This window comes from Gallus gallus, chromosome 6, assembly GCF_016699485.2.
Source record: "Gallus gallus isolate bGalGal1 chromosome 6, bGalGal1.mat.broiler.GRCg7b, whole genome shotgun sequence".
Taxonomy (NCBI): domain Eukaryota; kingdom Metazoa; phylum Chordata; class Aves; order Galliformes; family Phasianidae; genus Gallus; species Gallus gallus.
Window position 1 is genome coordinate 3,505,379 of NC_052537.1, and position 22,028 is coordinate 3,527,406.

The 22,028-nt window shown below is 38.0% G+C and overlaps 1 protein-coding gene across 3 annotated transcripts in view; it reads left to right on the forward strand.

Moving 5' to 3' along the window:
• The window catches only part of PARG (poly(ADP-ribose) glycohydrolase), a 61,416-nt gene that overhangs the window by 22,392 nt on the left and 16,996 nt on the right, over nt 1–22,028 (forward strand). For all 3 annotated transcript variants that reach the window (XM_004941959.5, XM_421502.8, XM_015288036.4), the window contains 6 exons: nt 901–993; nt 2,920–3,077; nt 14,330–14,409; nt 16,809–16,869; nt 17,325–17,400; nt 18,715–18,862. In XM_004941959.5, the coding sequence (XP_004942016.2) occupies nt 901–993; nt 2,920–3,077; nt 14,330–14,409; nt 16,809–16,869; nt 17,325–17,400; nt 18,715–18,862 (616 nt within the window). The remainder of the gene's footprint in view (nt 1–900; nt 994–2,919; nt 3,078–14,329; nt 14,410–16,808; nt 16,870–17,324; nt 17,401–18,714; nt 18,863–22,028) is intronic.

The following is a 22,028-nucleotide window of genomic DNA, read 5'->3' on the forward strand; positions in this document are numbered from 1 at the left end:
TCTGTATCACTTCAGATAGGATGGAGCAGTGCAGGGGTACCTCTGTAGTTGTTTTAATGATCTTGAAAGAACTGAAGTTGTTGGCCTTTAAACAATGTTTCCAGCATGTATGGTATGGTGTGCAGTATGCTTTACAAAGTGAATGTCTTATTTTCCTTTGGTTGAGCTCAGAGCTGGCAGCTGTGACTGAGAAGAGAGATTCAGGGGGGTCAGAGCTGACAGCTCTCTCTGTGCTTTGGCAGCCAAATAGGTGACAGCGGGCTGGGCAGTGTAGGATGGGAGCTGAGAATAGGGCTGAGGAGCTTGACAAGACCAGGTCTTGAGTGTAAGAGCTCCGAGAAGCCTTCTGAAACCTGGGTGTACCTGTGCCTGTCTTTTGAGTGTTGTCAATTCTGGGAACACACTTAAAGAAACAGGCTAAAGACGTTACAGCTTCAGCACGCAGCTTGAGCCTGCAGCCCTTTTTGTATGTGAACCAGTACCTCTGGTGGTAACGATGGTGGTAAATCTCTGCTTTAGTGGTAATGTAATGATTTTTATTATTTATGTTATGAATATAATTTATATGAAGATTTTTTATATTACAAATTTTGGGAGAAAAAAAATCAAATAATGACTGAAGATTCCTTCATAGTGCATTTGATCACGTGCTTTCTCAGATGCAACTTTTAAGAGAGAGTTGTTCCTGTACTTCAAGCTAGAGGGTTATTAGTAGGTCAAATTCAGTGAGATACTATGATTAAAAAATTGTACGAATTTGATTTGCATTAGGCTAATAGGGTCTTTTTTCATCTCTTCTGAAAGGGCTCTGATTTCAAAATCTTCTCGTACATTTTGTCATTTCTGAGTTAAAAGCTTTTCAAAATAGTTGTTTATTTACTTATTTCCTTTTTTAACTAGGTTCTTGAAGATGCAGAGGCCCAGCATTTATTCCAGTCCATTCTTCCTGACATGGTCAAGCTGGCTCTCTGTCTCCCTACCATCTGCACACAGGTAAGCAAACGCAGCTAGCTGGTTAAGTGCTCTCAAGCAGACCAGTTTTCTGTAAAGCAATAGTCATGATTGAGGTCAAAGGATCAGTCTCTGTTATATTCTTAATAAAAAATTGAGCTTTTGTACTGAACATAGCTGAAGTCTAGGGAGCAGAATGGATCATGCACATCTTGTAATACAGTCATACGTGTCAACATTATTGAAGTAATCCAGTTGATACGTATGATTTTTGCATTTTAGAACTCTTAATCACAGAAGTAGCTTTACCATAAAGCCTTCCTTGGGAGCAAGGTTTGCTCTATTGAGAGCATCACTGTACTTGTGCACATTCCAACTTGAATTCATCGCTGTTGTAACAGGAATCAGTTCTGTAGGTCTTAAGGCTAACGAAAACCTCATTGTGAGTAATTTCATTGAAGTGAATAGGATTGAGGGTGTATGATAACACATTAGCAGGGTTAGGACTCTAATTTGTATGCTCCTTTGTCATGCTCTTCTTAATTGATTTTGTTGAACTAGAGCAGGAAAATCTCCCTGCTAGAACTAACAGACAATTTCAAACAGTGCAATATTTCTTAAGCACTTCTTTAGCTAGTCACTGCTGGGAGGATTTTTTGATAATGTTGGCCACTTTCTAAATACAGTCAAGCCCAGCACATGACATCACTAGGTCATGCAGTAATGCCTACCACAAAGATAACTATTTGTAGTGTTAAGCAGTATAAATGTTTAAGAATTTTGTCAGACCTATTTTCTTGTCTTATGTAAAACTAGACTTATAGAAGTTAGTAGAGAGCTTTTTAGGCTTCTTTCTCCCCCTCTGAGTGACTTCAGACATCATAATCCAGCTTGTTAATTAAATAGCCAGAAGACAGAATTATATATACAGTGAATTTAGTAATTATGAGAATGAAAGAAATTGTGCTGTGGAGTCAACAGAGCTGTGTATTCAACAGTGTAAATTAGCAACAGCTTCTATATTCACCACTAAAGGGATTAAGTCATGTCTGTTTAGCTTCCTGGAGCTAAGCTAATGGTGATGGCTGAGAATGTTGGAAGAGGCAGTCAAAATGGTTCTCTCCCTGCTATCAAGGGGATTTATCATAATTGTTACTGAACTCCTTGGTAAACAGACATTTTTGTCCTGGTCACGTAAACAAATTGTTTTTTATATAAAATGACTTGAATATGAAGAGGGAAGATCTCATATCAAGAGATAAAGCCTAATAAAAGGAAAGGTGGTAATACTTAAGTTTGGTTTCCACTCCTTTGTTTCTCTTTAAATTGGAGAAACCACTTAGAGTTAAAATACCAAATAAAAGACTGAATTTAGGCTGTGCTTTTTTGATTGATAATAAAAGAATTGTTAATCATATCCTTCCTGCAAAGGTTATCAGTCTGTTGTTTTGGTTCAGGGAGGCCAGGAATAAAAAAATTGAGCCACTGGGTGACAATTGTGGAATGACCTCCACCTTTCTTTGTAAATTGTGAAGCGTGGCTATTGTAGCTGAAAACACTCCTTAGTAGGTTCTTAGCTATTCAACTATCAAAGCTGATTTTTTTTACTTCAGTTTTTAAGATTGCCCAGGAACTGCAAATCCTGCATGTTTTTTTCCCTCAATTTCCACTGTTTTTGTTTGATAAGTTGTGTTTTCTTGGTCTCTTTTTTTATTATTGATTAGAAATCTGCAGTTTGTCAGCAAGCCTTTTCCCAATTGTCTTGAATAAACTGTTCTTGACTTTAATGGTTCTGCTGATTAAAGGGTTCACCAATGGCTTAAATTACTCTTGCTCTAATTTAACAAATGTAATTTTGTGCTCCTGTTTTTTCTTTTAAAATGGGTAAGCTAATTATTTTTCTCTCTCCTTCCCTCCCTTTTCTCCTGGCCCTCCCTCCCCCTCGCCTCTTTTGTTCCCACTTGGTAGCCAATACCTCTTCTGAAACAAAAGATGAATCACTCCATCACAATGTCACAGGAACAGATTGCTAGTTTTTTGGCCAATGCTTTCTTCTGTACTTTTCCACGTCGCAATGCGAAGATGAAGTCTGAGTATTCTAGTTATCCAGACATTAACTTCAACAGGTATGGCACTTGGGAAGAAATTGAGCTGATAATCCTGCAATGAAAATATTATTGTTGTCATTTAGGGGAAAAACCTGTTTCTTCTTCCATGTTTTTAGAAGATTGCTGTCACTATTTTCAACAGTTTGCATTTCTTTTTTTTACCTATCAGCAACCAGAAATCTATTTAACTGTAAGATTCTTGTGCACAGGAAGATGTTTAATATTCCAAGTTTTCCTCTTTTGTTTCTGTGTGCACATACTCAAATGCTCCTACATGGACATAATTAAGCTAACACAGTTCTCCTCTTCCTCATAGCCGTTTGCCTACAAATGGCATATTTCAATTGAGCTTTGAATATTTTATATGTATTTAAATGAAAAGTCAGTGTTCCCCCAGCCATGTTCCTGTTGTCCCCTTTTGTCAGCAGTGGTGATCTGCAAATTGACTCCGATTAACAGACCTTCGTTTCTCATCAACCTAGGGAGCTTTTAAGACCACAATATGAATTTAACTAATGATATTTTGATTTCTAAACAAATGCTTCTTTTTTTTCCCCTCAACGCTAGCATGCATACAGATTTGATTAAAGATTTTCTAGTATCTTTTAATTCTTATCTTTAAATGTTCTTATCTCAGTTATGGAAGGAGAGAGAGGATGGGGGGCATTCCTTGCTACAGAGTAATAAGTCCACACAGACTTCTGATTAGAAATACGAATGGGTCAACTTTACATATAAACTCGGATTATTATCTGGAGGTTTTCTGAGTCCCTTGCAGTTAATACATGTAGTTTATATGCTCCGAACGCTGAGATGAAATATAAAGGTAGTGTGTGTTACCTGTGATCCAGCACACTTGGGCACTAAGTTGTGTCATAAGAACCACAGAAGGCTTGAACTTCCCTGAATAAAGCAAGTCAGCTGTACTGATGCGATAATAATGGGTTTGGTGCTTGTTGTGAAGGGCTAGCACAAGCTTATCTACACTGAGTATTCAGAAGAGAGACCAGAAAACTGTACTTGGCAGAGGTTTGCTGTCTTGTTCCAATAGGGCAGTGGCATACAGAAGAGAAGTATTAGTGGGTATTTGTGCCTCATACAGCTCTGCGTGTTCATACAAACAACTGACTGGGGAGTAACCATTCATTCTTTAGAAAGCCTTATGTCCAGTGCAGTAGAAGTGTACGGTAAGGGTCTGGACAGGCTTCCATTTGACTGCTCCATCTACATTCTTTTAGCTGTTTTTTGGGTTTTTTTTTTTTTCAAGGACTTAGAAAGTATCAGGTTTTTATTGTGACTTAAACATATTATGTATCAATTAGTTAAATTATCAGCTACGCTATGAAATGCTGCAGAGTCACTGGAATGCATTTGCAGTCAATGAGCATTGCACAGGTATATAAATTCGCAGTAGTACAGTGTAGTAGTAGTGGTTAGTTCAGGACATGATAATTAGAATTACTTAGAAATAAAACAGCCTTGGCAATGTATTAGGGAAATAAATTACTGCCATAGATTTTAAAAATAACCTGTAAAAGCACTTAAACATTCAGAATTTGTGCCTTATTCTGGTCAGTCCTTGGTTTTCTCTTGCTCTGCCTCTAAGTGCCATTGCTCAAAGTGAATTCCAATATTATTATTTTGAAGGGATAATACAACGGTCTTCAGACCTTCCTCTTACGTTATATGTGATGTAATGCTCAGCTTTAGGCCATGTAAGGTAGAAAGACACTTTTGTCTAAGTGCAAGCATGTTTAACAAACTGGAAGAAAAAAGCAAGGATGATGTTCTCTCTTTTCTGAGGATTAAAAATGTCCGTTCTTCAGGAGTTTGCCAACTTATGCATTTGTATGTAAGAACTATTTCCTTCTTAATACTTTTTATTTAATCATCTGTTGGACCAATGTTTTTTTCCCCTTTGTTCATTATCAACTGCAAAATACAGGTTAGTGAAGTAGGAATGGTGTCTGGAGGTAGCTTAAAATAAGAGTGAGTGCAGCAGTGAGAGGGGAACTGATGGAATAAAAGCTGAAGCCCATCTAGTGGTGAAGAGAACACTACAAAAAGTTACACTGTTTTCCATCATGTTACTGTCTGTAACCTGACTTAGACGAACTCTAAGCTGATGGGGAGTGGATGGACGTTACCTCACTTATTTTTTCCTTTTTCTGTTAATCTTGTATTTTCTCACCCTAGAAAGTTAGTTCTGTAAGAGCAAGGAAGAACAACAAAATGCCATGTTTTCAGCTATTTCAGATTTGCAAAGATGAGAAGGTTTGTTTCACTGCAGCATGTGTTTTTCAGGTTTTACAGAAGAGCCTTTCATGAAGCTGGATGTGTTCAAAAGGCAGCAGGCAGTAACTGAAATTGGAGTGCTTGTGACTTTTCTTTCTCTCGATACTAATGTTTTGATTTAAAGGCTTTGGGGACTATTGCTCTGCCCTATTTAGGAATGGGCATAACAGATTGTTCTACACAGCAGCTCTTTTCCCCCACAGTCTTATTGTCTGCAGTTTTTTTCCAGACTTGGTTCTTTCCTCAGCATAATTTGTCTGCTGTGGGGCTGTGAATGAATTACTGTGTTCCTTGGGCACAGGAGGAAAAAATCTGCCATGGTTCCTTAGTGAAGCACAATTACTGAGCGCATGTGAGAGATCTTACTTTTAACAAATGTTCCGTAATTTCAGTATACATGCGCTTTCTACATAATACAAAAGGCTTTCACCCCTTCCCTCAGCTCCTGAGACTGAAAAAATTGAATTTTGTGCCTTAAGTTAGAAGCACAACTGTACAGCCTGTTTCTTTCTTGTGTGCTTTCAGCTTTATGCAGCAATCATTTCTCGTTCACTTCATACAAACTTAAACATCAGTACCTGTTTGTACACTTCAGTTATGTAGTCTGTGTTTTTTTTTTTCCAAGTACTTTCATGTTCCCCCCCCACTTGTTTTCAGTCTTTTCTTCTGTAGGTTTTTCTGGTATTAAGTAACACGTTGTGATTACCACCCAACACCCCCTAATCAAGATGCAAAGCTGACATAACAGCAGATACTCAACACAGAATACTGAGAATATACATTTTTCTCTCTGTTCAGCTTTTTCTGGTGCACCAGTGCTTTGGCACTGTTACTGTGGTGATGATGGCATGTTCTTTGGATGCACTAATAACCTCATCCGATTGGAAGGAAGGCCATTCTAAGTGTTAGTATTAACATAAACCGTCTCTGCTTCATCTCTTCTGTCCCTCTCACCAGTTGAGAGGGAGGCAGAGGGAACTCCATCCCTCATTTGACACTGCAGCACTTGGTGTCACAACGTGCTATTAAACTAAGTGCCTATTCTGATTGTTCACTGTGCTACAGAGGCCAAGTCACTCGTGTAATGAAATACTCTGTAATTTAATTAAATTCTTCCCTTCAGGACTTGGCAAGGATTGGCCTTTTGCAGTTCTTAAGTTATTAATATCATAATCCATTAAAAATGTAGTTAATAAAATGGAATCATAGTTTAGCTTTGAGAGGCAGGATATTAATGAATTTTAGTAAATGGAATAACATCTGTTTGGTGGCCAAGTATTATTAGAGCATACAAAATAGCATGAGGCATTGCTTCTGTTTAAACCAAACATAAAGCCAAGTTTGAGAAGTTCAATCTTTATCTCAAAAACGTTTATATAATATAATAATGTGGAAATGGATTGGGCAGCTTTGTGCAAAAATATTCCATTACAACAGAAAGAATTGCATTTGTCCTCTTAACATTCTTACTGATAAATTTTTTGTAGAAGTTGCATATTGCTTGAATGTGAAGGATTGGTTGCATCAGCTCTTCTGAGGTGATCTCTACAGTTGTGATCATGGTTGCATTTGAACACAGTTTCTTCTGGTAATACTGAGAATGCATCTTTACAGTGAGTAGTTTGTGGTGGTTTAGTGTATCGTTTCCATAAGAAGGGAGGAAGGCTTATTGTCTCTCCCCTCTTGAAACATATCAAAGTTAAGAAATGTGCTCTTTTTACATTTATTTGTGACAAATTACTGAGACAAATGCACTGGATTGTCAGGTGAGACTGTTCAGTGGAGGTTCTTCATGCCCTTGTTGACTGAGCTATCAGACCTCTGTCTTATTGCCATAGCATCTCGTAATTTAGGAAACTACAACGTCTGGTTGTGTGTAAGGGAAAAAAACAGCAACCAAACAGCAGTAATCTTTTGCAATCTTATCTCAGTTCTCCGGATGACCGAAAAGAGAACTGTTGTGTCAAAGACCCGTTTTGCTTTTGCTGTACCTTTGATCTGTTCTTAGCTGTAGCGTTAAGTTACAGTAACTTCACTGTTCTTTTTCAAGGAACTACTGTAGTTAAATTGAAGGCATTAGGCATCTGTAGTAGCTGCCATCAAAGCAAGTGAGGCTGTACTATAATTTAAGACAGCGTGTCTCGTAGCACAGACCTGGTAGATCTTCTGGCACGTATGTTAGTGAGATGCTCTGCTCTGAAATGGCCAGTATTCTAGTAGGACTGACTTTCTTCATCTTTATCAAACAAGCTTTTAAAGCAATTTCAAGTGATTGGGAATGAGGGGGGTGAAACAGTAGTTAAGATGTATATCTTTTATGGAATGTATAATATATGAAAGGAAATGGGCAAACTGTATAGTACGTTTATGCAGGAGAATTGAAATCTAATTTACCAGTAATGCAATTGTCTCTTCGTAAACAACATCAATTTTGCAACACTAATGAGTATTCTCTGGGGAATAAATTATCTGATGACTTGGAGAGAACTTGATTTGGACTGAGAGATGCATTGCTCCTCTGAGAAGTGGCTCTAGGTTTTTTCTATGGTTTTAGACACCGAGCCTGGAAAACCAGTCCTGTTACCCTGCCTCAGGTCTGTGTTCTTATTAGTACAGATTTATGTAGAGTATAATCTACTGTAAAAAATGGAAATTGGCTTTTTTGTGTGGCAGAAGATGAAATGGTCTTTGAATAGATCAGTTCAACAGGACACCATTCTTAATAAGTCTAGTAATTGCTTTAGTGATTACACAGTACTCTATCTGAATACCTCCTGGTTACTTCAGTAGGCACAGTAATTCGTTACAGAACTGAATTTTACTGTGCTGTGAGATGTTTTGTTTCAGATGCTCAGTGTAAAACACTGCACCGTGCTGTTTGGTGCTGAGTACTTGGGGTTGGCATCTCAAGAGTCTCTAATCTGAAGATGAAGTTCTAATTAAACACAAAGATGTTGCATGTTCTTAAATAACTTGATATGATGACGGTTGATGCCTATGACACAGCAGTAAATAAGAAAGTGCCTGTGAGATTGCATGACTGAATATATTGTTTTTCTCCTACTTGATGCCAAGGGAATTCAAAACCTCTAAATTGCTTTCTGTATAGGCTGTTTTAATACAGAAGGGTGGGATTCCTGCTATTAAATGAACATACAGTAGGCACCAGATAAACAGAACTGATGTTACTGCACCTGACTTGCTTAAGTTTGTGCTGTGTTTTCCTCTTGTCATTTAACACAGCAGGTGGCTCAGCAGCACACAGTCATTCACTTGCCCCCCCACCTCCTCCTTTTCCAGTGGGATGGGGGAGAGAATTGGGGGAAAAATACCCCAAATCATAAAGTAGAACTTGTGGGTTGAGATAAAACTAAGAGAAAAAGAAAAGGATAATAATTATGACAAGTGTGTGTACAAGTGATGCACAAGCAATTGCTCGCCACCCCCTGACTGATGCCCAACTAGCCCCCTGAACAGCAGAAGAGATTAAGTCCCACCCCTTTCACAACTCCTCCTGCATGATGTCATATTGTATGTATCATCATACTGTAGAGCATCCCTCTGGTCAGTTTCAGGCAGATCTCTTAATTCTGTTCCCTCTCGGCTCATTGGGCCCTTCACTGCAAATTGCCTTGGCTCTCTAGAGCACTGCTTAGGAGGCAACTGTAAACATCAGTGTGCTATCAATGTTGCTTTTTCCTGGAATGAAAACATAGTGTCACAGCAGACACTCTGAAGAGAACAATTCAGTTCCAGCTGGAACTAAGAAACCTATCAAGATGTGTAAGGTCAAGATGGTGGCCTTTCCTTTTGTGCTCACTCATTTCATCTCTTTCGTCTCTGGGCAGGTCATCGTGTTAGGCTTATCTACTCTAGATTGATATGACGTCCAAAGTTCATCATTCAAGTTTTAGTATTCTGAAAAGCCTTATTTGTAGTTCTCACTTAAAATATTTTCAATAGCAACAGGACTTCCTAGTAAGAATCTATATTTTATATTGAACTGGCCATTTTCAATTTGTTCAGATTTCTTCATCTTAAATTATGTGACTGACTTTTAAGTAATTAAAGCTGTCTGGGGAAGTGATCTCCAAACTCTTCTCATCGCACACCCTTTATCAGAAGAAAAATTTCTGATATATGTACACTTATTTTTTGCTCCTATATGCGTATTTATTCATAAATTTCACACGTGTACTACTGCACTAATATGATCTATAAATCATGAAACATGCATGGAAATAGAGATGTAAAAAGATGAGATAAAGATAAAGTAAACCACTGTTTCCAAATTATACTTCCATTCCATGAATGGTACAAAAGTATTTTCTTCTTATGTTCCAGTGGGTTATTTCTTAGTTCCCCTGGGATACTTTTGTGACCTGCATTGGAGACCATGGATCTAGAGTGGTGTTCTTCACTAAGAGAAACAGTAAGCAGGGAGGAAATATTGTTTCTCTTGGCAAGGGGAAATGTAATAGTGGTAGTGGTAATAGTGAAACACTTGCTGCTGTCCCACTTGTTAAGAAAAGTCTCCAGCCAGTACTGTATTCCATCTTTTCACTGAAGTGAAGCTTTAGTGAGGTAGCACTGTGGTTTAAAATGTGGTTGGATATTTCTGTATGGGTGGGAACCCCACCCCCAATACACAACCTATTGAAAAAGCTTTCTCAGAAGATACTTCAGTCAAAGAATATAGGTAACTAAGGTAATTCTCGTTGTTTGTATATGATAGACTGACTTGTCAGATGTTGAGAGAGATTATTCCAGATCCTGTGCAATTGTATATGCACACGTAATCATATATAAATCCTATATACAAATCCCATACGCAGTGGGATTCTCTCTCTGTTCATGCTTACACCTATAGATTTCCTGCCCTTTGAATATGCTATCTACAAGTAGTGTTATATATACATGTGACTAAAGTTACTATGAGCACAACTGAAGAAAGATATCAAGTAGTACTGTGATAGAACTGTTACTGAAACAAAGTATTTTGGCCAACTCCACCTAGGGGTGCAAATCAAAGCTTAGAAAAAAAGGTTGCTTACAAATATGATAACGTTTTTGAGAAAGGAAGACCTTTATTTTTCTTTCAGAACTTGATGGAGGAAAAAGATTGCAGGAGAAAGATGGTAGGGATGATTCACCGTGCTCCCTGGTGCAACTGATGTAATCCTAAATGATTCATTTATTGTGCCAATTGACACATGATGAGGTTTTTCTTCTAGGGTTGCATGATTCAATGTGAAATTTTAGTAGTTCAAATAGAGGTTGTTAGCAATTGAGAATGCTCAGCTTTTGGATGTAAATAGCCCTTGATCTTATGGAGAGAAATAACGTTTGGAAGATAACATCTAAGCGTGTTTCCGCCCCTACGTGTATACATGAACTTGAAGTGTAATAAGATAGAAAACCAAAGACACTTGTTCCATTCATTTTTCAAGTATTTTGCTACTCTGTACAGTTCTGAGTCTTAGGATAGGTTCAAATTTGCACGTTAGAAACATTAGTGTACTTCATAAAGTTCAAGAAAAGCCCAGCCTGTGGATGGGAAGGTATGGGCTGGAGGTGGGACTCTCTCATTATTAGCTAGGAAAGTTTTAATGAAGCCACAATGACTTAACAATCTACTTCTACTACGCTGTTGGCACATCTACTGTCTTGTTTTTAAATCTCTGACCTTGACTTGTCAGAACACCTAACTGTATCCCTATAGGCATACCTTGCTAATACATCTTTTATTTGATTAGCATCACTGCAGAGCTCTGTTTGGTGGTCAGCCCCACAAGCTTTGTGCTCTGGTGTCTAGCTTCCTGCTAAGTGGAAGTGAGCTGCGTGGCAGTAAGAACATCTTATGCGGAGCAAAAATAGCTTACGTATGCAGTTAGAGGTAATATTTCAATTGCTTCAGCTGAAAGTGGGGCTTGCAGTACTTTGCATTTGATTTAAAGTGCACTTCATTTGGCTGAATTCTTTAATTTGAATTAATGGTGTTTTTTTTTTTGGCCCTAGGTTCTTGTCAGTAAATTGGTTATGTGGTTTCCACTTATTTTTGGTTGGGTTTTTTTTTTTAGTAGGATCTGCATTCCAGCACTTAAAGAAGCATTCATTTTAATATGTTATTGATGTCTTCATATAGTTTTGTTCTCCAAAACACAGATACTTGCCCCAGAAATAAGACCTTCCTTAACGTTTCCTAACTGATCATCTCCAAAATAGTGTCCTAGATTAAGATGTTCCTTTGCATCTTTGCAGTATTATCCTCTCTTAAATTGATGGGAACAGATCTGGGCCATTTCTTACTTGTTTTTCTCATGCATTACTTTGTTCGCAGAAGTAAATAGTTATTTACACTGCATCTAAGACAGTATGGTTGCATGTATATATAGAACGTAAGGTTTATTGTTTAATTTCTCTTCAGTTTCTACTTCTGACCTCAGTATAGCTTGGAAGACTTCTGAAACATTGGCATCACTGCAATATGATTTCTCTGGCAACGTAAGAGAACATATAAAGCAGTCAAATTCAGCTGAACTAATACCAGTAAGCCCTAATAAATAGGTAGCTCCTATGAAGATATATTGCTAATTTTTAACCTACTAAAACATGTCAGAATTTTTCCACTGATCCAATTGGCCTTTAAAACAGATCACCTTGTGTGCTAACTGCAGTACAAGATGTGATGTGTGGTTACAGGATGCGTGTTGCTCCTAGGTCAAGGTGCAGGTGACTTTTCAACCTCACTGTATTTTTCTGTCCCTACTGCAAGGGGAGTAACCCCCTGCAACACACAGTGCCTATGTCAGAACTTGGGCCTTTCCAAACTCTTATGTGCCACCCTGTGATTTCTACCAAGTGCTACATGGCTAGAACAGAAATACAGATCTGTTATCGTTCTTGTAATTATGGAATGTGTTTGGGGAATAAATCTGCCGTAAATGAGATTTTTCAGAAGCAATTGGTGTTACTGTAGCTTTGATCCCAGGAGAGAAAGGAAACAGCTGTTTACCACAGCTTTTACTGCGAGAAAAAACAGGCCAGTGCTGGACATCTCAGATGTAAATATATAAATATATATACATTAAAATATATGTGTGTGTGTGTATGTGTTTGGTTGAAATGCCCTACTGCCAGCAACCACATTTTGGTTTCATCCATTACAATTACTTAGTTAATCTCCCTTGCTGTCACCATTTAGCTTGATCTGCCTTTTTTCAAGCATAGTATTTTCAGCTCTGGACTCTCCCTGCACAGTTTGCTACGTATGCTGAATCATGTAACACACTTTGTGTGAATCATGTATTTAAAAACACACTATGCTGAATCATGTAACACCTTTGTGATGTGAAGAACTTACTACTGAGAATTTCCAATCTAAGCATGATTTCAAGTTGAAGTAAAGGGGTAAAAAAAACCTGCTGAGGGCATGACTGGGCTAGTATATAAATGAACCAATTTAAAGGACTTGTACCAAATAAGACTTCCAGATGAAAAGTCAGAGATAACTTGGGCATTTAGACAAGACCTGCATGCACACCTTAACTTTCTTCTCTGAGTCTCTTCTTAGTTGGGCAAGCACAACCTGGTCCTAGACCTTGCAGATGGGCCCGTTTTGAAGTAGGCCATACGCACATGAAACTTGCTGCCTTAAAGTCCTGATTGGTTGTTCCAAGGCTGAAGGTTTTCCTAAGATCTTTTCAACCTTAAAATTAGCTTCTTTAACTTCATATAGATTTTGGATAAATTGATCTCTTCAGCATGTGTATTGCATAAGAATTTTTGAATACTAAAAAAAAACCACCCTAGTTCACCACTGTAAGCTAAGTCTGCCTGACAGCATTCCATTTTTAAAGGCAGGTTGTCATTTTGATGCATGGAAACAAATGAATAATGTGTCACTGCTTTACTTACACTGTTGTTTTGTGGTTTGTGGGGGTAAGGATTGGTAGGTGTGTTATAACTTACATCCTCAGGGCTTTCACTGTATCAGACATCTTTTAGTGACCTTCCTGCTCAAAGGATATTATTTCTGAAGTCCTCGCTGTTCTTCCTCCCAGTTAAATTCCATTATGTATTGCCAATAACAATGCCTTGTCACTTTGCTGGAGGTGAAATTAAGTAATATGCATTCAAGTTGCTGGAAGAGGGATGATGCAGTAAAAATATTTCAGTTAACCTTAAAAGCATGCATTCACTTAATGGCTAAAAATTGGAAGCTTCCTTTTAATGGTTAGTTTTTCAGAGATGAGTTTGAGAATGCCAGGAGTAGCCCAGTGGATAAAGCCATTTCTATTGGGGGTGGATTAATCTCTTTAGAAATGCTGCTGGTACCACGCAGTTCATGAAAGCAATGTAGTTGCCTTCATTCTTCTCTGCGGTTCACTCATCTGTAAGTAGGGTAAGGCATTTGGAACCTGTGGTATTCAGTGTGCGTGTCTTTACCTCTGGGTCACTGATTTCAATCCAAGCTAGGTCATTGCAAATAAATCTGGTAGATTTTTGGACCTTCCTTTTGAAATTATATTTTTTGATATTTCAAAATCAACCTTATTACCTTCATCAGAAACTTATCTAGCAGGTGAACCTAAAAACTAGCTCTATTTGAAACAAATTCTGGCCTTCTTTCTTTGAAGTGCACTACATATATAAGCATGTAAATATGCCTCCTGCTGGGAGTGTACAATCTCAGTATTTGTGTAGATTTCAGGACTGGTGCCTCTGTAACAAGTGGTGTAAGGGTATTGGTTCCTGTGTGGGATCATGGCAGTTGAGGTGCAACGTAGCAGCACTGCAACTAAATGCTTTATTATGGAAAGAACTGTCTAGACAGCCCCACTGTGTCCTACTTGTGTAATGCTGAAGTGGCTGACTTTAGGGAGGGCAGACTGTTTTTCAGCTTGTACCTGTAAGTAGCCTAATGACTATGCTGCGTATCCCTGAAATCTAATTAATTTTGCCTTGTTTTCCAGATTGTTTGAAGGACGGTCACCAAGGAAGCCTGAGAAACTTAAGACCCTTTTCTGCTATTTTAGAAGAGTCACAGAAAAAAGTATGTACTTCATTTCTTTTTTTTTTCTTTTTGAGATACAAAACATACATAGAGAATTTAATCCCATTAGATTTAGGAATGGCTACGCAGCATTATGATGGAAGTATCTAACAAAAGCCAGCATGCTGAGTATGCTGATATTCTCTAGTGTCACTTTGTCACGTACAGATAACACATGTAGTTCAGTTTTTTGCATGAAGCTTATTCTTCATTCCTTTTTTTTCTGAGATAGGTTTGTTTGTGTAAAATATCCATATACATATATAGATTCAGATTATATTTCCACCTCTCCTTATTTATATACATAAATATATCCTGTGTATAAAGTGTGCATGTTTCTTTATGCATTATACAAATTATGTGTGTATATATGAAATATGTAAAATCAAAATATGCATGCATTGACTCGGTGCACCTTATCAGAGTGAGAATGTAGAGAGAACTTAGCACATGTGGTCATTAAAATGACCAGTACCACATCATCCTTAAAGATTTTGATACAGTCTTCAGGTTTCCTGCAGTATGCACACTTAGTGCTTTATCTGCAACGTTTGTAATTGAAAGTGATTTTTCCTTCCTTTTGTTGGCATTTCAGTTTTTTTGCTTCTGTTCTTCCAAAGCAAAGCTGCTGCGAAGTTTTCCCAGTTGAAAATAAATTAGCTGATAGCAAGATGTGAGATGTCTTCAGCTCCTTTAGAAATGAGTGGGGTATGTTCCTTAGCATGCGTGGTCAGAACTTCTGCTGTTACCACTGATTAGAACGTTCACCTTAGCTCCCAAACAAATACATTCATTTTTTGAGAGTGCTGTAGCAGATCTCATAAATTCCCTTTTTTAGGATGAAGGGATTTGACTGCAGTTATGGATATCATATCTGCAGCAATATCTTACTATAGTGATTTTTATAGGACGTTTTCTTTACGCTGTTAACACCATATTCTCAGAAAAGTTTGCTCTTAAAAGGAAAAAACTCCACCGTTTTAAGCTATTACACGTTAAAAACCTCTTTATTTCATTTGTTCCATCAGTGTATTATTCCGTTTACCAGCTTATCATTTTGTTTCAGCTAACAAACTTCAGCAGTCTCAGTAGAAATAAATCTCTGTGGTAAGAAGTGAATTGTGATCTGTGCGCTCAGATGAGGAGAGCTGTAGTATAGGGGCTCTCTTCTACTACTTTAATAGTAATGTCAAATTTTTGCTGCTGTCCCAGACTCTACTGGGAGCATGCTTTATGAAAACTACTTCTTAAAGTTAGAACATCAGACAATCTAATGAGATTTTTGCATGCTCGTTTCTTGAATTAAAAGTTCGTTTCATACTTTCAGAAGATCCCATTTATTGGAATTTTTTTCCTTTCAAGGAGTTAGTAAGACTGAAGTAATATAGCTCCGTAAGTGGTTGTAACAATTTCACAATTGTTTTTTTCACTGTAAATGGTAATTGAGTTCCTTGTAAAGAAACACAGTGGAGGCCACGTGAACAGAAGATTTTGTCAGTAGGTGAATGCCTAATGTATAAAAATGTTGCTACTGATAAGAATTCTCTTGTAGAAAAGCATTCAATTGCTGAAAGCCATATGTTATTTTTCAAGAGAAAGCAACTTTTTTTCCTTCTAAGTCTCCTTAAACCTTACAATTCTGAAGAAAAGCATAGTGTTATTTAACACATTGGAAAGACTTTGTGCTTTAAATTTGTTTCCGTTGTTTTCCACAAGCCAACCCAATAGACTTACTGTAGCAAACAAATGAGACCAAAGGAAGTTTCTGTTAGGATGACATCCTCTAATAAGAAGCTGACGTTTTCTTCTGTAGCACAACATAAATTTTGAGTAAAGCAAGGAGAGATGATGACTGTGCATTCTCTCTGCAGTGAGAAATAGCTGTTCTTTTTCTTTGTGAGCACTGGAGTCTTTTTGCATCTGAAATAGGGTGAATTTCACTAGGATCTTGTCAGTAATGGCTCATTTGGAATCTGTCTTTATTTACGTAGTAGAGCTTGTTTGGATATATGAGCTGCTGCTTCATCCACACATAGCTTGAATACTCTGTGTTGCCTATTGGTGTTTAAAAACAAACACCTCCAAAGGCTGACAATTTCTGCCATAAATGACAGCACACTTTACTTTCATGTTGACCATCAAGTCGTTTTGGTAGTGTTTACGGTTGAAGTGTTCTTCTTTTAACACACAGCTTTTCCTTGAAAAAATACTGCAAAGAAATGAGTGGTTTTGGCCTTCATAGTGGTTTCAGTTTAAGCATGGGCTGTTGGGGCAAGATTCAAAGCTGCTTTTGAGGAAAGTTAAGCTCTCCTGTTTCTGCCAGGAATTATGTTGTAATCAGTGTAGGGACAAAAGCTCTATCGGTTAATATCTTTTCCTTGGGGTTGATTTCCCTGTAGAACCTACTGGATTGGTGACGTTTACAAGGCAGTGTCTCCAAGAATTTCCAGACTGGGAAAGGTAAGTCAAACATGCTGTTACATGTGAAGATTCGCTTAAATTATCTATAACCTGAATCCCGTTAATGTTGAATTGATTCAGACCTACAAGTGATGACACTAAACATGTTTGTTTTAGTGAGATGTACAGAAGGAAGTGGATGAAGGGACACAAATAATTTGAGCGTCATGCATATATCTGTGTGCCTGTGAAGTCAACAATTCCTAAGTGAAATTTTAGAACAGTAACATCTTTTGATGCTTGAGAGTGTAAAAAGGGACAGCTGCAAAAGGCAGTTTTTGGGAAGGCAAATACGTTTGCCTCAATCCTTCAGATTTATTAATCACATTATGTTAAGGCGTGTAAGGAGGATGGATGCGTGTAAGGATTTTGGATGCGTTCTGTCTTAATGTCTTTGTGGAGACACTGTCATCGTTTTGTTTTTTTTCTATGCAATACTTTTTCCTCAATGATAGATCACAGAAAAAGCTGTCTAGATTGCATGTCACCTATGAGGGCACTATTGAAAGCAATGGACAAGGTATGCTACAGGTAAGTTTATATAACAGTAGACGTGGCTTTATATGTTGTGCTTATGTCATTTTTATGGTCTGGTAGCTTAAAGTTATATAAACTCAATTTAAATGACAAGATGTTATGCATGTAAACGAGGCATCAAAATGAATTCTACAGGCAGTCTTAGTGCCATCAGTATTCCCTAGCTCATTGAGTTTTGTTACATGTACCTGTTACAGAAGTAGCTGACAGAAAATCACAAGTCCTGGACAGCTTCAGGTCCTTTGGTTCAAACCAGGATCAAAGATTGACAAGATAAAAGTTTCAGGCTGTAATTTTTATGAGCTGCCAAAGGGTTTTGTTTTGTTTTTGTTTTGCTTTTGAAATGATTGTTGTGCCCCAGACGGTGACCAGGTCAGTAGTTCAGGAGACTTCTTGCTGCTGCAGCACCACTGTTTCAGTCTGGGAGACAGTCAGCTGAAATAGATTGGTAAGGAGGATGTCCTGTCCATACCAATAGCGAGGGACATACTTCAGTTGTCAAATCAGCTTAAAGAAAGAAGTCTGTCTTCTGGAGTTCAATTACCGAATAAATAAATAAGTCAATAGAACACCTTTAGCCAGGAAAATGTGAGTTTTTTTTTTTAATTATAAATTTCCATGGGCAAATAGTTTGCATAAATAGTAGTTGCTTTTTTTGAATAAAGCAGTTGATTTCAAAACTATTGTCTATAGAAAAATATAATATAAAAAAAAATAATATAGAAAAAAAATATGTTATTGCAGCAAAAATTAGAGTCCAGAGCTTCATAGTTTCAGGCGGAAGGCTTAGAGATCAAAATGATGTACCTTTTTCAAGTGCATTTCAAGGAGCATTTGTAAGAGCTTCTAAGTACAGAACAACTGATGTGGGGCAATACTGAGCTGAAAGTGCTTTGTGTGGATAGCCAAGGCAGAAAGCTTATTAAAGGACAACTTACTGATTCTTCAATGTCTCTAAAATGGAAAAGAGATACTGTAATCTGCTGTTCTATTTTTCACGTTTTGGTAAATATTTCATTATTAAATATATGCCCTTTCAAAAAAAAAAAAATTCAGAGCCTTTGAGATGCATAATTTTATTTTGCTGCGTAATTTCTCACTTGTCTCATTTCGTCTCACAAATAGGAAAGGGAAAAAATTAGGAAGGCATGCTGCTAATTGGACTCTGTCCTGCTGCTTATATTTTTTAAGTGATAGCAGCACATTTCCACAGAGCTGAAGCTTGTATGTAGTTCTGTTTGCCTTATTAAATGAAAGAATTTTATGTGTTTGCTTGTCTCATAATGCTCCTGGATATATTCTTGTTAGGTTGATTTTGCAAACCGTTTTGTTGGCGGTGGTGTCACCGGGGCAGGACTAGTACAAGAAGAAATTCGGTTTTTAATCAACCCAGAGCTGATTGTATCAAGGCTCATCACTGAAGTATTGGATCACAATGAATGTCTTATCATCACAGGTTAGTCTTTGCAGTAAATGTTCTGGTTTTCTATGTAGAAAATGTGTTTCAACTTGAAATTTCATATGTTTAAACTCTGCGGGAAAAGATAGTACTCATTTGTCAATGAGTTTTCTTCTTCGCCCCACATCTTAAGACTGTGGGGCCACTGTTCCAGTAGACCTTTGGTGAAGGAAATAAAAAGAAGTGATGGCAAGCAGACAAGCGTTACGTAGAACATTCTTTAACCTTGTATAACAGGATGCTGAGTCCTGAAATGCATTTTTAGACCTAGCTAAAAAATGGTTTGGGGCAATATAAGTCATAATTACCAGTTATTAGTAGGCAATATGTCTGTTGTGTTGAAGCAGGATGGGTTTGTTCCTTTTTGCAGTATGGAATGTTTGAGCTGCCTTTTGGTCACCAAACAGGAGGAATTGGAAGAGAAGAAAATCAGCATCCTTTAAAAAGGATACAAAGTGAGGAAATGTCTCTTGAGGATGTTTATCTTTTAAGTTGCAAACACGTGTTCATGGTACTTGTTGCAAGTTGTGTTTGTCACTTACAGTGTTAAAACTAACTGCATATGTAGTATATTGTTGAGAGGTTAAGTATGGAGGTATGCTCTCTGTCCAGTGCTTCACTGAAGAGATTTTTCCTTTGGTTTTAACATCTGTCCTAAAATTTGAAGAGTTTTATTATTCCTTGGATCAAAATAGTGTCAAAACAGATAACGTCTCTAGCAGAAAGTGGAGAGGCCCAGGAAAAATGTTGCCCGTGTCTTGGTTCTACACATGGTAATGCAGCAGTCGGGTGTTTCGTGGTTGGAGGATGGGGAAAAATGAAACTATTTTTTTCTTTATAGCTGTTTTTTACCAAGAGATATTCTAGACAAATAGAGTAATAGATTGTGTACTTTGTTTTTCAGCCTACAGCAGTCAAAATGATATGTTTCATTAGCTAAACTGACTGAACAGGCTGGAATTTGTGGACACAATGGAGAAAATTTCTTGGAAAAGTCCTCCTGAAGCACTCGTTCTTTCTTATATGTGTGCACAGTAGAACTTTTCAGCTTAGGTCTTCTAAACCTTACCTTGTCCCAAAGCTGTTGATTGTAATGGCCAAAGCTCTGTTGTTTTTATACTTAACCTTGGTAATCTTTCTTGAGAGCGATTTGTTTGTCTTGTTTTTCCACTATGCCTAAATCACTGCCTTTTCTGTGACATCTTTATGGTAAACTTGATTTAGTGATTCATAGAAAAATAAAAATAAATCAGGAAATTCATAGCCAACACTGATTGCTGTCATGTATTTTGGGTATGATGATACAACAAAATCAACATATTGAAGTGCTGTCCTCTGGGTGAGGCTCTTCTGGGAAGGGTAAAAACAGTGTGGCTATCAGTATGTGTCATAATGGATTGGGAGAAACATTAAATGAATTTTTAAGAGTTTCTTCCATTCCACTGTGGGGGAAAAAAAACGCAACAATAGCGATTTGGTATCAGCAAATAACAGTGGAGGTGTTCTTTGACTGCAAAGACAGAAGTTCTCCTGAGCCGCTGCACCTCATAGTGTTTTGCATTTAGTGTATGTGATAATATTTTTCTCTACTGGAAATGGATCTTCCATCATCTTCCTGCGTATCTTCCGTCTTAGTTCATAGCCAAGTCTCCAGTGCATGTCACAATCCTCCTGATGAATTATGTTCTTCGTAATGCATCTTGTCTCAGTGGCTTAATGGGTATAACTCTGTAGCCTAAGTTTGCAGAAGAGTCTGAGAAGTGGGGGAGAAATTGAATTCATTGTGATTGTGTGGTATCTGGTTGAGATCACTGCCATAATGAATATAGAACTGGTCATGCACAGTCAAGTTCTTCTACACAGGCTGAAATGTCAGCAGTAATGCCAAAGATTCCTACAATTACACTTCAGGTAGAGCTGTGAAAAAATGTCACTGTTTTCCATTCAGTTGTTCTGTGTTTTGTTGTTTATTTTTTCTTTCCTTTCGGTTGGCATATATCCAGACAGTGTTAAGTGTGGGTGAAGCTCTGTTCTGTGTTTGCTTTAAATCTACAGATTGAACAATGGCCATTTTCAGAGACTTCTAAGCACATTATCCATGCAATAAACTAGATCAGTAATTAGTTCAGCTGAAAATTTACTCATAGGAGAAAGATGTTTTTCAGCTGGATTAGCTGGCTGATCGTGCCACTGTCTGAAGAGCCAGACGACTAATGCTGGCATAACATAAGGGCCGGAAGAACTGATTGAAAGAGCAGGATCTTCCCCTCACCTATGGCAGTAAATATACATTCATATTAGTGACTACAGAATGGAACCCTTGCTTTTTACGTGTGCTCCTTTTTTGGGGTAGTTAGTGCCGCTGATCCTTCAGTGGTACAATTTCTAGCTCAGACAAAATAGCAGTGTGGCACTTCATCCCTTCTCCCTCAAACCTTTGGTGCTTTATAATGCCACATAGATCATACGCAATTGAAAAGTAAAACCATGGGAGTCTGAGAAAGGCTGGATCCCTGTAGTCGGCACTGGTGAGGCCTCACCTTGAGTACTGTGTTCAGTTTTGGGCACCTTGGTACAGAAAGGACGTTGAGGTGCTGGAGCAGGTCCAAAGAAGGGCAACGAGGCTTGTGAAGAGCTTGGAAAATATGCCCTCTGAGGAGAGACTGAAGGAACTGGGGCTGTTTAGTCTGGGGAATAGGAGGCTGAGGGGAGACCTTATTGGTCTTCCAGTATCTGAAAGGTGCTTACAGTGAGAGCGGGGTTGGTCTCTTCTGACTGGTGACAAGATGAGGGGAAATGGCCTCAAGTTGCACCAGGGGAGGTTTAGGTTGGATATCAGGAAAAACTTCTTTACAGAAAGGGTTGTTAAGCACTGGAATGGGCTCCGCAGGGAGGTGGTTGAGTCACCATCCCTGGATGTGTTTCAAAACCGTTTGGATGTGGTGCTCAGGGACATGATTTAGCTGTGGGTTGTTAGAGTTAGGATACTATGGTTAGGTTGTGGTTGGATGTGATGATCTTTAAGGTGTTTTCCCATCTGAGTAATTCTATGATTCTATGATTTCATGAACATGGTCCCATAAGAACACTGGTGCTTGAAATTTCACTTTTCTCATATAGTATTTGCAAGTTTCATTAAGGGTGTATTTTTTTAATTACACTT